The sequence below is a fragment of the Cervus canadensis genome, chromosome 3 (assembly GCF_019320065.1).
Source record: "Cervus canadensis isolate Bull #8, Minnesota chromosome 3, ASM1932006v1, whole genome shotgun sequence".
NCBI lineage: Eukaryota > Metazoa > Chordata > Mammalia > Artiodactyla > Cervidae > Cervus > Cervus canadensis.
In genome coordinates, this window is record NC_057388.1 from 22,041,257 (window position 1) to 22,058,610 (window position 17,354).

General features: G+C 35.6%; 1 protein-coding gene across 3 annotated transcripts in view; it reads right to left on the bottom strand.

Annotated features, from left to right (window-relative positions):
* Nucleotides 1-17,354, bottom strand: part of AGMO (alkylglycerol monooxygenase) — a 373,859-nt gene that overhangs the window by 175,478 nt on the left and 181,027 nt on the right. For 2 of the 3 annotated variants that reach the window (XM_043462757.1, XM_043462758.1), the window contains exons 7-10: nt 17,161-17,226; nt 16,991-17,070; nt 12,445-12,579; nt 10,842-10,958 (exon numbers count right to left, since the gene is read on the bottom strand). In XM_043462757.1, coding sequence (XP_043318692.1) covers nt 10,842-10,958; nt 12,445-12,579; nt 16,991-17,070; nt 17,161-17,226 — 398 coding nt within the window. The remainder of the gene's footprint in view (nt 1-10,841; nt 10,959-12,444; nt 12,580-16,990; nt 17,071-17,160; nt 17,227-17,354) is intronic. The other variant, XM_043462759.1, reaches the window with a different exon arrangement.

Here is a 17,354-nt window from a genome sequence, read left to right on the forward strand (position 1 = left end):
TCTTCCAAATATCACAGGAAATTAAGAGACAGGGCAAAATATATTTTTTGTTTTGGTAAGGGAATTTATGATCCCTGAGCCAAAAAATGATAAAGAACTCCTCTCTCTGCAAATTGCATCCTAGCTAATGGTGATGGTGTGAAAACCAACTTAATATGACTATTTGCCTGCCTTGTCAAGCCTCTATTGGCTACTAAGTACCTGAAATTTAGCCTGATTACAGCCCTGTATTTGAGTTCCTCTTCCATACCACACTCTCCCTGCTTCTCTTCGTTTGAGGGCTGGCACCTCCAGCTTTTCATTTGCTCACACACACAATTAAAACACCCTCCTGACTGGCCTCTCTAATTCTAAGTTGTGTGTCCACCTATCCTGGCTTCCCACGCTGAGTATGTAGCCAGAGTTATCTCTTCAAAAACACAAGTCATGCTATACCATTCTTACATTCGAAATCCCCCATGAGCTTCAAATCTCACTCTGAATAAAGCTCAGGCTTTACTCTGGCCTCTATACAATATACCCACTGTTATTGTATCATCCCTGGACACTTTCTGTCTTTCACTCTTAAGCTATATCAGAAATTCTGCTCTTGAATATGATGAACTTCCCACTCAAATCTATTTCTTCTACAGTTTCTTAGGCTTAAAATGACTTCCTCCAGTGATCCTTAAGGTTTATCCCTTATTTCATTGAGGTAACTATCACATATCCTTGTTCACCCTATGTAAACTTTATTATCTATAACTTTATTCTGTTGTGTTTTCCATATAGCATCTATGTTTGTTGAGTGACCAAATGATTGAATATTTTACATATGTGTTTATTACTCATACCTTTAATATAATTCTAACTGGCTTAATAAGTAGTTTAATATTAAAACATTAAATATTTAATTTAATATAAATGTATTAGTTCTTTAAAATTAAAAAATTCAGCTTTTTAATTAACGATTTAATAGTAATATACTAAATACTTGTGTTAAATATTTAAAACATTGACTGCTTTAATATTTCTATATTTAATTTCATAAAGAACAAAACCATCCTGAAACTCAGTTTAAAGGAAATAGATTCCTCAAAAAAGGAATTCAATATGGAGCACATGTTTCCTTAAAGAGTCCATTTTTCTATGGAACTTTTACGTTTTTCCATATAATATCTTTTGTTGGGCTTGCCAGGTGGTACCAGTGGTAAAGAACCCACCTGCCAATGCAGGAGACATTCTCTGATTTCTACAAATTCATTGTATGAATATGTATTGAGCCTTTGCTAGACAGTGTGGTAAACAGGAGTTTACGAGAGTGAGCAGGAAAGTCAGAATCCCTGCCCCAGAAACCATACTCCTTCAATGCCTGCTGGTTGGACAATAGTCTGGCTACACTAGAGCAAAAAAACAGAATAGAATTTATAGACTTTGATCACTGTAAATACTTAGCCTCCTGTGTTTTAAACAAGAGGTGAAATGACATGAAGCTTGTTAATTTTTTTATAACAGTACAATTTCATTTTTCATTGGGCTTCCCACCATTTCACACCATTTACTGCTAGTATATCTTTCATGTAGAATATCACTCTCAAGTGCTAAAATGGAATTGTTGTAAATTAAGCATTGAATATAAGTATTTATCACAAAAATGAGGATGTCCATAACTATAAAAAGCTTATGAAGCAAGGAATTAATTTTTCTCCTTTAAAATTATCTTTCAAATCCCAAGCAGTTTGGTAGCTCTTATTTCCTTAGGTTTGCTGGTATAGGAATCACCATCCAAGCATTTATGCCTGAAGAACACTACTTCCCTGCTACTTTAAGTAGATGAGAAAAAAATACTCATAAGGCAGCATTAACTGCATAGGAATGCATAAATCATATGCTTGTTGCTTTAACAATTAATGAAAGTGTGAGAGTCCTTCCTTGCCCATAGGTATATAAGGAAGAAAGCTGTTTTCTTCTTGAATGGAGATATCACCCTCTTACTTGTTCATGGAAAAAAAAATTCTGGTGACCAACACAATGACCTTTTATATTTTCCCACACAACAAACCTCACAAAGGGAGATAACAGATCTATACACTATGTCCTCAAATAATAGTAATCTCTTATGTAAATTCTTTTTTTTGAAGTTTATCATCAAAGATAATTTGATAAAATTTTTCATAATTCTAAGGATTTAGAGATGAAAATGTCTTCATATTATTATATCACAGTGGTATATTTTTAGGAGTTTCACTGTAAGGTGTCTGAAAAAGTCTACTAAAATCATTATTTTGATTCAGAGTGCTCATTTTCACAAACATCTGTAAAAATAAGGTAAAAAATTCCCTAATAGTTAAACGTCCATAACCTCTGATGTGAAGGCAGAAAATTTGGTTGGAGGCATACCTGCTCCACGACCTCATCATCCCCATGACTCTAATGGCTTCTTTTAGACTGAAGTTGTTGTTGTTCAGTCACTAAATCATGTCTGACTCTTTGCGACCCCATGGGCTGCAACATGCCTGGCTTCCCTCCCCATCCTTCACTATCTCCCGTAGTTTGCTTAGACTCATGCCCATTGAGCTGGTGATGACATTCAACCATCTCACCATCATCCTTTTAGATACCCTGAGCTGAAACCTGAAGGCTTGAAGATGCTTCCCAGAATTACAACTTAGATACAGGAGCAGAACTCAAGGCGATGTCATAAAGCAATTTGTAATTCTACGTGAATCTAAACAATCTATATCAAAATAAAATCCTGTTTTCTTTTTAAAAAGTCAATATTGACTATATTTTTTTCTTCTACATTTTCAGAACTTTTGGTTACTACTGAAGTATACATAAAGATATTCGATTAGAATGAACATTTTCTATAATTTCAAACTAGAAGCAAGCAAAATAAATATATATCAAAGGTGAAAATACATTGCCTAAAATGTATAACAAATACACACTTAAGAAGCTATTAATTTATATGGAGTTAATGACTTTCTACAAAAACATGTAAGAAGTAAAAGCAAAAATTTTATTTTAAAAAATTTAAGTAACATACCTTGAATAATTATTTTCAATTATATTTTAAGTTATGATTCTACTCTGTTAAGAAAAAATGAATGTGCACTGAACTCAACAGAGAAACAAGGATCGATTTTCCCTTCCACTTGAAAACAAAATAAACAATATATCAACAAGGCAATCATTTTCAAGACCCTGGATATTAGGCAACAAAGACTAGCGATTCCAGGGAAATGGGATACAAAAGGCATGAACCCCTACTATTGCCCCAGGCTACTACCTTGAGAGAGCTTCTAGGCTGCAGCACAGAGGGAACTCAGAGGGGTCTGGCAGACTTCCTGATTTGGGGAAAGAGAGCTGGGGTTTTGGAGAAGCCCAAAGAGGCTATTGTTTAGAAGAAAAAGTTAGTTGCTCAATCATGTCTGACTCTTTGCAACCCTATGGACTGCAGCCTGCCAGGCTCCTCTGTCTATAGGACTTTACAGGCAAGAGAACTTGAATGGGTAGCCATTCTCCTCCCCAGGGAATCTTCCTGATCCCTACTGAAACTGTGTCTACTGCACAGCAGGCAGATTCTTTACCGCCTGAGCCATGAGGGACTGTTTGGTAGATAGGACCAAAGAGGAGAGAGCTGCATAGACAGAACTCTCTTCATCTGCAGAGGGTGCCCACCCGGTCTCATACATCAGCTCATGCATATATGGGGAGACTATCAAAGGCTAGAAGAGAACTAGAGTTCACAATGCCCAGGGCTCACAGCAGGGCCAGCTCTAGTACAAGTGGCCACCAGCAGAATGAACCAGCTCATGATTCACTGGGAAGTGGGTAGAGAACATGAAAGGGTCTTACCTCAGTATCGAATAGCAGTTAGTCCAAGGCTGAGCAAACTTAGCAATGAAAGGTCCTATGACATTTGCTTAGGAAGACATTCACATTGATATTATCATTATCATTTTTGGATGTTCACTACAACTATTCCAGAGGTCACTGGAATCTTTCTAAGTTATCAGTATTTGTTTTAAGATTGCACTAAACTCAGTATGCCAACTTTTTCTATACTCTTGATAGGATACTTTTATTTTTTCACTAAGAAATAAATAGAAATATTGGCTATACACCTTTTAGATCTTTCCCAAAATATAAAAGATAACAAAGGTTTTAAAAGACAGTCTCAGAGAAGCAAACTTCCTTTCAGGATGCTCAGTCACTCAGTTGTGTCCAATTGGTTGCAACCCCATAGACTGTAGCCTGCCAGGCCTCAGCATCCATGGGATTTCTCAGGCAAGAATACTGGAGCAGATTTCCATACCATCTGCCAGGGGATCTCCCCGACCCAGGGATCAACCCACTTCTCTTGCATCCCAGGCAAATTCTTTACCATTGCGCCACCTGGGTAGCCCGTCTTTTCAAGAGGATGACTTTTAGTAAATAAGACCCTCAAAATCTGTACACTGAGATTTTGAGTTTCCAACACTGAATTAAAGTGTCTAATTTTTACATAGTTTTAATAAATCAAAATGAGATATGAATTCAAATTATAAGCAGTTTATGGTACAGGGTGTTTATTATATGAAAGCTTTTAAAGGAGTTGCCTGATAACTGATCAAACTTTAAGACAGTACTAATAGTATGAAGATGTATTTAATTTCAGTTAATATTCCATTATTTGATGCAAAAGGCATTTTAAACTTTCAATTTCCCACTTTATCATATTTCAATACAATGGACAAAACTATATTTTTCATTGGCATTCACAGGAATCACTTTTCTAAGTTCCTGAAATCTATGCTTATTAGACAGGTAGCTTTGGTTAATAGCCTCCCTTTACTAATACACATTTATTACATTCATTTCATGGCTTTAAATTATAATTGATACTCAATTTAGCCTACATTTCTTTTTTCATATTACTTCAGTTACCACCTAAAAACTTTAGGAAATTAAATTCAATCCCAGTGGGCTGCACTGGAGGAAAACAGTATGCACTGAATATTGACTTGAGACGTTTCACGTAGGTCCTAAATTAGATCTAATTTGAGCAAGTGACACTCTCTGTTATGAAAGTACAACTAGATATATTGATTTTTTTTCCTAAAGATCTGTTAAAACCTGTCAATATGAAAGCACTGCTGCAAAAGTTTACTGCCCATAATGTTTTACAGAGTACAGCATCCAGGGGAATTGAAGACTATAAAATCCTGTTTCCAGACTTATATGAATAATCTCAAATGCCTCATTAACTTGAAATGTATCACTAAATAATCTGTGTTAGACATATCTGCACTAACTTTACTATACATTCTATTATGTGAAAGTGTTAGTTGCTCAGTCCTGTCCAACTCTTTGCAACTCATGGACTGTAGCCCACCAGGCTCCTCTGTCCATGGGATTCTCCAGGCAAGAATACTAGAGTAAGTAGCCATTTCCTTCTCCAAGGGATCTTCCCAATCCAGGGAATGAACCTGGGTCTCCTGCACTGCAGACAGATTATTTACCATCTGAGCCACCGGGAAGCCCATATTCTATTATACAACCTTATTAAATATTCAAACTGTTTTGAGTCTATTATTGAAAAGGATAGCATTGCCTTTAAAGTTTTACTTTGGAAGCATGCTAGTGCATCCATATTTCCATTTCAAACCCTTATTCATGACATCACCCCATGCAGTGAACCCTGGCAGCTTAGGAATTGATTTCCCAAGCATTACTAAAGTAAAATCAACATGAAAGACTGTGGGTCATATCACTAAACTAAACAATATCTATTTAAATGTATGCATTGCAAATTTCAGTGAGAAAGGAATGTGCCTTTTTACATCTTTCTGGCGGCCATCAAATTGCTTTTTTGACTCTCAGAGTTACTTATGCAGAATTTGCGTACATTAAACAAGTAAGTGTTTATCTACTCTGGTATATGCGTAAACAGAAAAGGCTGTCCGACTACAGCAGGGTCTGCTATTACAAGTCAGCCACAACTTTTCTGTGTGATTATTGGCTACAGTCAACCTGGAAAAAAAATATTTCTGTTGGATTTTAACGTCTTCAGATGCTTTTAAACATCCCTGAGACTACAAAGGCACTATAGAATTTTGCAAATAAGCAAAGTTTTTTCCCCGCTAGTTGCACAGCATGTTTTTAGCAAAGGAAAACATGTGTGGGAAATAAGCAAATGCACTTTTCAAAATTAATTTGTGTCAAGGATGAAGCTGTCTCCAACTTTAATTTCAATCTGAAAAGGATTTCATCACTTGATATTTCTCTTTGTCGACATATCTACATCAGTTTCTCATATAGATTGTTACGACAGTGGAAAAATCTTGCGAAAACCATGCTATGAGTTACATATTGTAATGTACACCCTGTCTGGCTACATTTTAACCCAAGTAGCACTCACTCATGCCTACACAGTCAAATTCTCTTGGTGAACTTAATATTAAGGCCTCTCTTGCAAAGTCAAAATGGGTAAATCTTCATTTTTATTTCTGTGAATTAGGTTAATTTATTTTGAGACTATATTTAGTCTAAAAATTCAATAATGCCAACTGTACTCAGTATTGATCAGTATATCAAAAGTTAGGTAGATATTCAGATATAGATGATGCAGCTTTTTTTCTGGTGTTACTCAATTATCCAACCTCCATTAATGCACATATATTTTAATCATAACGTAGGAGAACAAGTTAAAATAACAAAGTAATCAGTGATGGGATAATTATGTAATATTGAAGACACGATTATGAGGCCCTAGGTGAAGCAATTAATAAGTCTAACCATTATGTTAGTTTGACATCAACACACGCATTGCTAAGAGTAATGTAATCCATGCTGCTTTTAAGAAACCTTTGCTCCTGAAAGAAATTGTTGGCTTCAAATTTTGTTTCTTTTGCAGCTAAAGACAAATGAACTTGCTACAACGTGGAATGGTTTCATTAGTGTAGCACATATATGACCCAGCAAAGAGTAAACCCGTATATTTCCTATCATGATATTTCCAAAGCATTTCTGGTCACACTGTATCCTATTTCTCCTTTTAAGTTCATAGAATGGAAACTGGAAATGAAATCATTGTTTTCTGCTAAAATCAGGGAAGTCTTTTCTGCAGCTTTTTTTTTTATTAAGTTATACATGGAGTGAGAGCACAAGTGAACTTGTCTATTGTCCAAAATTAGAGTCACTATGTATAGCAATATTGGGTTATTAATTTTAAATGCAAAAAACACACAAACATACATAGATCATTAAAGTCTTTAAATAATGTTTAAAATTAAAATGGCTTTCTTCAAGGTTATCCAATAGTGTCTGTAGTAACTTTCTGTAAATCTATTTTATTTAGCAAGATACACTGTGACATACAGTTATTTGTCCAACCAGAAAATATCCCCCATTTCTACTATATTAATACTCTGCTGATCTTATCCAGGTAAAAAGAAGGGATATGCTCGGCAGGAAAGTGAACCCTTTATCCCCAGGGATTGAATTATGATATGATTTAATATGATTTATTCATATGATATATTCATGGTTAATTCATGACCTGGTGTTAGTTATTGTTTCAGTGTGGGCATATGAATTCGTCCTGAACAAAGAGACATGAAAGGACATGTGCTGAGAAATACTCTGGAATCTTTCCCCTCTCTTTCTTAAAAGAAATTTCTAAGAAATGACTTGCTGCTTTTGGTGTCACTGTCAGGACAGGATGCCCAGAATTGCTGTAATTGTGATGATGAAAGTCCAGAGAACTGTAGAGAAGCCTTTTGGAAACTCTGAATCTTTGAACTGCTAAACTAATCAATCCTCGAAATACTGGCCTCTGAATTTTCAGTTTCATTTAAGCTGCATTTAATTGGATATTCTGTTCCTTAGAACAGACTCTTTGCGACCCTGTGGACTGTAGCTTGCCAGGCTCCTCTGTCTGGAATTCTCCAGGCAAGAATACTGGAGTGGGTTTCCATACCATCCTTCAGGGGATCTTTGCAACTCAGGGATCGAACCCAGGTCTCCTGCATTGCAGGCAGATTCTTTACCATCTGAGCCACCAGGGAAGCCTTTATATATTAAAGTTATTTTAACATAACCTTATACTAGACTAATTTTTCTGCGTATCTTATTTATCAACTTCTACTATGGAGCTTTCATGGATAGACTGATATCTGTCAATAATCTTTGAAAAAGGTGATAAATCTTGCCTGAATTCACTGCCCGCTAATCCCATTTGTATTCATATGCATTTTCTTGATTTTTACATTTTCTTAGACTTTTTCACACTAATTTTTATGTCTAAAGGTAATTTCTATTAGTTTTTTTTATATCATTGTCTGTTAGCACTGTATCATAGATATATATATTTTTGCTCTTTTAATGCACTAATTCTCTTTTAATAGTCTTCAGGTAGCGTTATGGTAGAGTGGGGTTTCCCTAGTAGCTCAGCTGGTAAAGAAGCCACCTGCAATGCAGGAGACCCTGGTTTGATTCCTGGGTTGGGAAGATCCCCTGGAGAAGGTTACTCACTTCAGTAGTTTTGGACTTCCCTGGTAGCTCAGAAGGTAAAATATCTACCTGCAGTGCGGGAGGACATGGGTTTGATCCCTGGGCTGGGAAGATTCCCTGGAAGAGGGCTTGGCGATCTACTCCAGTATTCTTGCCTGGATAATCCCATGAACAGAGGAACCCGGTGAGCTATCGTCCACCGGGTCACAAAGAGTCGGACACAACTGAAGTGACTTAGGAGCAGCAGCAGCAGCAAACTGTCAATGAAGTCGCTGACCTCCTCATGTCCACTCTATTTTTGTGTTCTAGAAGTTTAATTTGATTATTTCTAAATGTGCTTCATCATTGTCTTGATTTTCCATAATTTCTAATTTCTTTTTAATTTCAACTTTGCTTCTTCAAACATTAAATTTACTTAATTCATGTTTTAATTGATTTTATTTTCAAAATCTATTAACTCCTTTGTTATTTCTGCTAAGTGCTTTGTCATGGTGGCTTTCTCCTAGTGTGTTTCTGTGCTTTTTATCTCTATGTTTATTATCACTGAGCTATTACTTGGGGACTATGCTGAGACTTGTGTTTGAGAGGGCTGCTCTAAGCATGATTTGAACATGAGACTTTTAAACATGAGTCCTCACCTGACACCAAACTATGTATTTAGTTTAGGTTTATAAACTAATGATTAGTGTAAATCCTGCATGCATATTTGAGTGAGAGATGGTTTGTAGCTAAAAAATCACAGGGAAGACTTTTTTTTTGCCTACTCAAAGCCAAGTTCAGTAAGGGCAAGTTTCTGTTTTATGTTTCTTTTCCTCATCCTCCTCTCCATCCGTTCACTAAGAGTATTTCTTTTGCTTTCAGTTGTTTTACTTGAAATTCTATAACTGACTTTCTACCCATGTAGACTCTCAGCTTTGTTTCGGGTCCCTTAAGGAACTGACCAACAGTGACTATTCAGGGCCTGGGCAGCTGGCAGGTCAGAAATAGCACCTCACTGAACCTGCATTTTCTCAACATTTTCAGCATCTAAGGAGTACCTCAATTTTTTTTGCCAACTCATCTATGTAGTGTAAAGAGTTTTCTTAAAAATTACATTTTGCCAGCAATTTTAGGTGTTCGATACACCTTAAAAAGATGTCAGTGTATCTAATCCACCTGGCTGAAAATGGAAACACCCTTTTCCTTATTTCTTTACAGCCTAGCTAACTGTTATTCACACAGAGCTATGAATGAGTCCTCATTGAGTCCTCAACATTCTTGACTCAGTGAGGTTCTTTTATGAGGTATGTATTTACTTGGTGACAAAGTCAAAGACACCGATTTTCCATTCTCCCGTCATTCTACTTTCTATTTCACCTATTTCCTACCTAGCTGTGTATGCGTGCTCAGCCACTTCGGTCGTACCGACTCTTTGGGGCCCCATGGACTGTAGCCCACCAGGCTCCTCTGTCCATGGGACTCTCCAGGCAAGAATACTGGAGTGGGTTGCCATGCCCTCCTCCAGGGGATCTTCCCCACCCAGGGATCGAACCTGTGTCTCCTGTGTCTTCTGCATTACAGGCAGATTCTTTACCTCTGAGTCACGGGGGAGTTCTCCAACCTAGTTACTTTATTATAATTTATGTATTTCTTTGAACTATTTTAAGTATTTTTTGGAAAAAAACATAATGTGAATACATCTATGATACAAAACAAATACTTTAAAATACTTCTGTTTTTATCTTTTTATAGTTTACAGGGCGTTGTTATACACATTATGCTATTCTTATTTTCTTCAAGATGTAGGCAGTGAGGGTATTCTTATGTGGCCAAAAAACTATTCCCCAGGTAGTAATGCCTAAATCAGAATCCAGATTCTAAATCCTGGTCCAGTGCTCTTGTGCTTGAGTAAGACAAACTGAGTATTTTGAATATTTAGAAAGAACACAATAAATAAACCTCACCATATGTTGCAAATCCCCTAAATTCAAGTTATCAGGGTATTCTCTAACTGAAGATAAGCATGTTGAAATTGATGTAAAGTCCACTTTCCCCAAAATACTTGATTCTAACTTCTGAAATACTTTCCTTATAATTGTTGAAGAATTTATTTCTGGCAAATCACTTCCTACTTGCCATTTAGATTAATAATTTACTATTTGATGGACACTTTATACAGAAATATTTTGGATATAATTAACTTATAATTGGCTCAATTAATTAAATTGATTGTAGATGAATTTGTTTACCTGTTTAAATGTGAGATATTGCCAAAATTCAAAAAACTACAGAAAAGAATAGAGCGCAGGGAGAAAAGAGAGCTTATTATCATTTTCAGAGTGACAGATAATTTTTTCACACTCTTTAAAATTAGCACTACTTACAGATTTATCTGCAAAGGTCTCTTCATAAAATGCCAGTATCAGAGTAAACTGTACCAGTACATATATCTTCAATAGCTGAGATGCCGATGATGTGAAAGGAACTTCTTTCCCCTCGACCTAGGAAGATAGAAAAAAACTTTTCCATGATAGTGCTCCATTATCTCTCTCATTGAAATTCACACTAAGTGAAGAGGAGATATAAAAAAAGAAATGAAAGATTTTGCTTTTTTTTTAATCCTTGAAACGATTTATGTTTATTACTTCATATAGAAAAAATATAAAAATTAGGAGACTTGTTTCTCATTTCAGAAACATTATGAGTTTGATCTTGTCTGCTTTATATAGAGCAATGTAAGAATTGATACTGATGATTAACATAAACAAAATGAACATGTTAAATGAAATATTAAAATATGTCCATGATTATATGTCAAAGTATAGCAAAAGAGAAAATGGAAGGTGATTTGGGGTAGTGGAGATAATCTTGCTGCAAAGAGAAACACTGTCTTATTGAAAACAACTTTCCCAGACTACAGTTTCCCAGAAACACTATAATCCTATCCTTATAATGCAGATTTAGGCATCGATATGACTTTAAAATATTCACTTAGAATTATCTATTGAAAAAAAGGAAAATAATAAATGAACCATAGCTGACTAGACTCTCTGGAGCTGAAGTAAGCAAACTATTTTCACCTCTATCAGTTTAGAATGCTGTTCTATAACTAGCTGTGAACGTAACCAGGTGTCTGGGAAATTCCAACACAGCAGCTTTCATAACTGCAAGAGAAAAAATCCTTATTTAAATTGAGATTTTTAAAAAATAACATATTCAAATAAAACATATGACTTCATTTCCTTGAAATACTGGCTAATTTTTATACTCATAATTATCTCTGAAATCAAGAGTGGCTTATTGTTTTTGTATTACTATTAATGAAAGTTATCTTGATAAGCAATCACAATATATATGCTAAATGATTGGAAATAAGTTCCTTTTTCATTTTCATCAGAGGAATTCCATATTGAAACTGAATTTTTCATTTGGATTTCTATGTTTTACATCTCCACTTTGCTTAATGTTTTATTTTTAATGGATTTCTGCATTTACTGCTACCACTACACTATGGAATGAATAAAGTTGTGGTCGAATCCAATAACCACATCATTTTGGTGTGGCTTCAGATCCTCAATTCTGTAGATCTCAGTTTTTCATGGACAAATGAAGACTGGACAGAATCATCCAAAAGGCTCCCTCCATCTCTCACATTCTAGGTTCTGTGAGGGACCCACAAGTGTCTGTGTGGTTTCTGCACTACACAAAGGCTCTTGGCTGTGGGTTTGAGCCAAGAAAACCAGTCTCTGGTGCTCTGCCCCAAACCATGCTCCCTAGGAGGAGGCAGCATCAGTCTGAGAGACCGCACCCCTCTTATTGGCCCCTAGGTGGTGTCCACTCATTAAGTTACACATTGTGTGACTGCATCTGCCTCAGGAAACATCTTTTTTCAGATTTGCATGAAGTCAGCATGAATTACAGGCTGGCTGAAGACCTGACAATAGGAAATTAATCTTTGCCATCATCAAATTCATGAACACTATTTACCTCTGGGATTTCTTCAATCAGTCCAAGTCTTGGTTTACCTGGACCCCATCCTGGTCCTTTAAATATGACAGAAAACTTATTGAAGAACCCAGGCATGGCCCAGAATGTAGTCCATATGTTAACTAAATGATGGAACTAGAAGAATAAAAATATAATTCATTTGAAATAAGGAAAACCCACAACAAAAAGGTTACATACGTTAAGTCATGTGTTTTATCTTATTGTATAATGCAATTTATATATTATTCTTTAATATATAGTTATATATAATTTGCTAATGATGATTAATATGCAATTGTGTTATAAATTGAAATTTATTCTATGCATTCTATATACCTTTATGCTTAAATGTATTCTTATAAATATTTCTAAAACTCCACAAAGTTTGAAATTTTTAAATATGGGAATAGTTTAGAAAAATCATCAAAGAATAAAAAAATGAGTTCAGAGACTTTACTACCAATGGTATTAACCAGCAGCCTGCGCACTGAATAAGCCATGTTGAACGACATCTTTTCTAGACTTGCTAAACAGTTGTTAAAGTTGAACTAGAATCATATGAATATGTGTATCTGCTATATACTTTTAAAAGAATTTTATTTACCATATTGAATTACAGGTAAACATATCACATAAAGAAAAAAATTTCAGCGCCATTTCTGAGGGTAGATTTATAAGTATTTTTCATATTCTGTAATAAGAAAAAAGTTTACTGAGTCAAAAGTTTACCTTGAGGCTTATAACAGCAATTTACATTCTTTAAGTAACACACATTGATAGGTATAAAGTTAAAGTATGCACAAGTACTCATTAAATATTGGCTATTAGGATAATTAGCTATATATGCCACACATGTTATAATAATGCATCATAGAATTAAAAATAGTCCTAGATATTGGGCATCAGCTATAGACTCTAAAAATGAGTTCTATTATCAGTGTAGTGATAAATTAATGCAGAGAGACGTTTTGGTTCTATCAGACTTAGTGGTCTCATGTGTACTTTCATGATCTCTTACAGAATTTAAACTGCTAACATTATAAAAATGGCTTTTAAAATTACTTGAAATATTACAGTAAGGACTCTAAAGCAATTAAGGAACAATGTAGGATTTAGCTGAGGCTTTGTAATAAAAATAATGATAATACAGAAAATTAACAGCATGACACATATTAATACACTTACCTGTTTTGTTATTTTAAAAACTGACTGCAAGTGTATTACTATCATTCCAGACACAAGCCATGAGAAATATATGGTAATGTTTTTAAATAAAGAGCACTTTCTCACTTATTTACTTATTTCTTTGCCAATGGCCTGAAATACCTGGACCCCAAAGGAAAGCAAAATGAATGGTCTACGCTTAAAAATAAAGAAGGAAAAAAAAGCCCTCTCTATCTAACAGGGGCCATTCTAAGTTGATTTTGAATCCTCTGCTGGGAAGGCAAGAAATTTAGCTAAATATAGAGGGATACAAATGAAAGTAGATATGCAATTTTGTAAGTTGAGGGACTCCTAATTATTACAATTTCCTGATTTGATATTTCTGACAATATAAGGGAGTATGAGAAGACTAAACCTTAAACACAGTTCTGACAATTATTATGCTGAAGGAAATTTTATTTGAGGGCAGAAGTCTGGATTATTGAACACAGATTCAGCAGCAGCTCATAAAGACCTGTGATTGTCTGAGTATTGTGTCTTCAAAACCTAATCGTCCAATTCCTTGTGCAGCTCACGCCATGCAGTTTTCAACCTCTTATTGTATCTCAAATAAGAGCCCCTTTTCCTCCACGTGTACACTCCCCAAGCCTTGCTAGTTAAAGGATCACCATGAACCAGCAGTGTTTGCATCTCCTGGCAGCTTGTTAGAAACACAGAGTCTTGGATGGAATTCGACCTACTGAACCCATCCTTTAATCAGATCTTCCCATGACTCATATGCACATTAGGTTTGAAAGGCTCTCTCCTAGTGGACAGAGACTAAGCTGTATTTCCTTTTTAATCTCTACATTATGAAGACAAGACCATACCCAATGAAGAAGTGTCTTTAAGTGTATTATCTTGAAACGTGACTTCAGTTCTATAAAGAAAGTACCTAGAAATATTAAGAAAGTACCTGGAAATATTTGCTAACATCTTCCTGGAAAAAAAAAAAAATCTATCACATTCTTAGTAGCACCTAAGAGTGAGAAAGTGAGAGAGGAAAAAATTACCATTAGTTGAGAAGAAAGAAGAGAAATAATCAACTTTTCTCTTCTGAATGGTGACATAAAAATGCCTTTTTTTTTGAAAAGTGAGGTAAATTTATGACAGCCTTTTGCATAAAATTCAGCTGATCAAGTTTGGGACTGGGACTTCAGTCCACTCTACTTTTAGGCTTGAATCTGACAAACTGTGAATAGTTGGAGTAATTATTTGAATCCTGGGAATCTCAGTTTTATCCACCAAAAAAAAAAAAAAAACTGAGGCTAACAGAAGATATGAAAGATAGCAGAAGATATGAAAGAGATGGGAATACCAGACCAGCTGACCTGACTCTTGAGAAATCAGTATGCAGGTTAGGAAGGAACAGTTAGAACTGGACAGGGAACAACAGACTGGTTCCAAATAGGAAAAGGAGTATGTCAAGGCTATATATTGTCACCCTGCTTATTTAACTTATATGCAGAGTACATCACTAGAAACACTGGGCTGGATGAAGCACAAGTTGGAATCAAGATTGCTGGGAAAAATATCAATAACCTCAGATATGCAGATGACACCAGCCTTATGGCAGAAAGTGAAGAAGAATTAAAGAGCCTCTTGATGAAAGTGAAGGAGGAGAGTGAAAAAGTTGGCTTAAAGCTTAACATTCAGAAAACTTAGATCATGGCATCTGGTCCCATCACTTCATGGCAAATAGATGGGGAAACATAGAAACAGTGACAGATTTTATTTTTGGGGAGTTCCAAAATCACTGCAGATGTTGACTGCTGCCATGAAATTAAAAGATGCTTACTCCTTGGAAGGAAGGTTATGACCAACTTAGACAGCATATTAAAAAATAGAGACATTGCCAACAAAGGTCCATCTAGTCAAGGCTGTGGTTTTTCCAGTAGTCATGTATGGATGTGAGTTGGACTATAAAGAAAGCTGAGCACCGAAGAATTGATGCTTTTGAATTGTGGTGTTGGAGAAGACTCTTGAGAGTCCCTTGGACTGCAAGAAGGTACAACCAGTCCATCCTAAAGGAGATCAGTCCTGGGTGTTCATTGCAAGGAGTGATGCTGAAGCTGAAACTCCAATACTTGGGCCTCCTGATGCGAAGAACTGACTCATTGGAAAAGACCCCGATGCTGGGGAAGATTGAAGGTGGGAGGAGAAGGGAATGACAGAAGATGAGATGGTTGGGTGGCATCACTGACTCAATGGACATGAGTTTGTGTAAACTCCAGGAGTTGGTGATGGACAGGGAGGCCTGGCATGCTGCAGTCCATGGGGTCGCAAAGAGTCAGACACAACTGAGCGACTGAACTGATCTGAATAGAAGATAAACCTTAGTAAGTTTTAACAATGGTTAAACATTTGTGCAGTTAGCAATGCCCTGCATATAGTCAAAGCCCAATAAATGTCAATTTTCTTACTTTAACTTTCTTTAAAAACTTTGAGGAAGTAGGTTTGTAAAGCAGACCCAACATGAACTTGCACTTTCTCCCTTTCTGAATGCTGTATATCCAGTCCCCTGGACAGAGCTGTCATTGACTGACCTCTTCAGTTTTTCAAGTATTCTTATCTTTTTCTCATTTACTAGTCCTGACCCTGGGGAGTGTTTGCGGTGGTCTGCCGCTGACGGATCCGAGGTTCACAGACATTCCTCATCTCTCTAGTGCCAACCATTGAGACCAGCGAACAACCAATACCACATGTCTGACAGAAAACTGGTCCAGGGCAAAGAGTCTTAACAGGTGAGGTAATGTGCAGACCTAACTCACCCATAATAGCTCCTGACACCTCAGTCCAAGAAGAAGAGGCCAAAGGCCTCACCTTGAATTTCTAACCAGAGTCATGTAGCCTTGAAGCAAATATTTTTCTTACTCTGGGATCAGCCTTAATTATACATTTTACTACCACTCCTTCTGAATACACGAATATATTTCAGGTCTATTCTGAGAGGTATGTTGCTAAAGAAATATATCTTTTAATTCTACATAACAGACATCTTTTTTTTTTTCTATTTTGTAGACTTTAATAAACATTATGATTAAAATGCTTAAAATAATATTAACTTTTTTTAAAATTTTTATTTATTTACTTTTTTTGTCATACATTGATACGAATCTTTAAAAATTGTTTCAATGAACTGTTTTCAAATTTATTTGGCCCAATTTGATTCAAGTATTGGAGTGCCAGAATTATTTTCAAATTCTTTTACAGCTAAAGTAAATTTTTTTTCAGGTCAATGTAATTAATGTACTTTTACCTTTCAGCAACTAAATTTTCTTTCAAATATAAAATTTATAAAAAGATATAATCAATTCAGAAAGAATAAAATCAATACCATTACCTGCACCTTGAAAGGTTCAAATGTATTAATGGGATGTGTTAGACCATATACAACTTTTTCATTTTCTGCTTCAAATGTCCCTGGAAGATAAACAATAATGATGTGATCTTTGACTTTCTGTGAATTAAGGAGTTAATTTAATTTTTTAAATCCTTATACTTTTTACTTACCAAAAATTCTATCCCATATAATAAGAGTTCCAGCAAAATTTTTGTCTATGCAATAACGGTTTCTGCCTGTGAGACAAAATATTAAGTTTTTTTTTAAAAAAGGAAGTTATACTTTTGAAACAATGATATTCCTAAAAATATCTTTTCACTGACAACATCAGATTCTATGAAGTGTGTACTCCATCGTCTGGTGA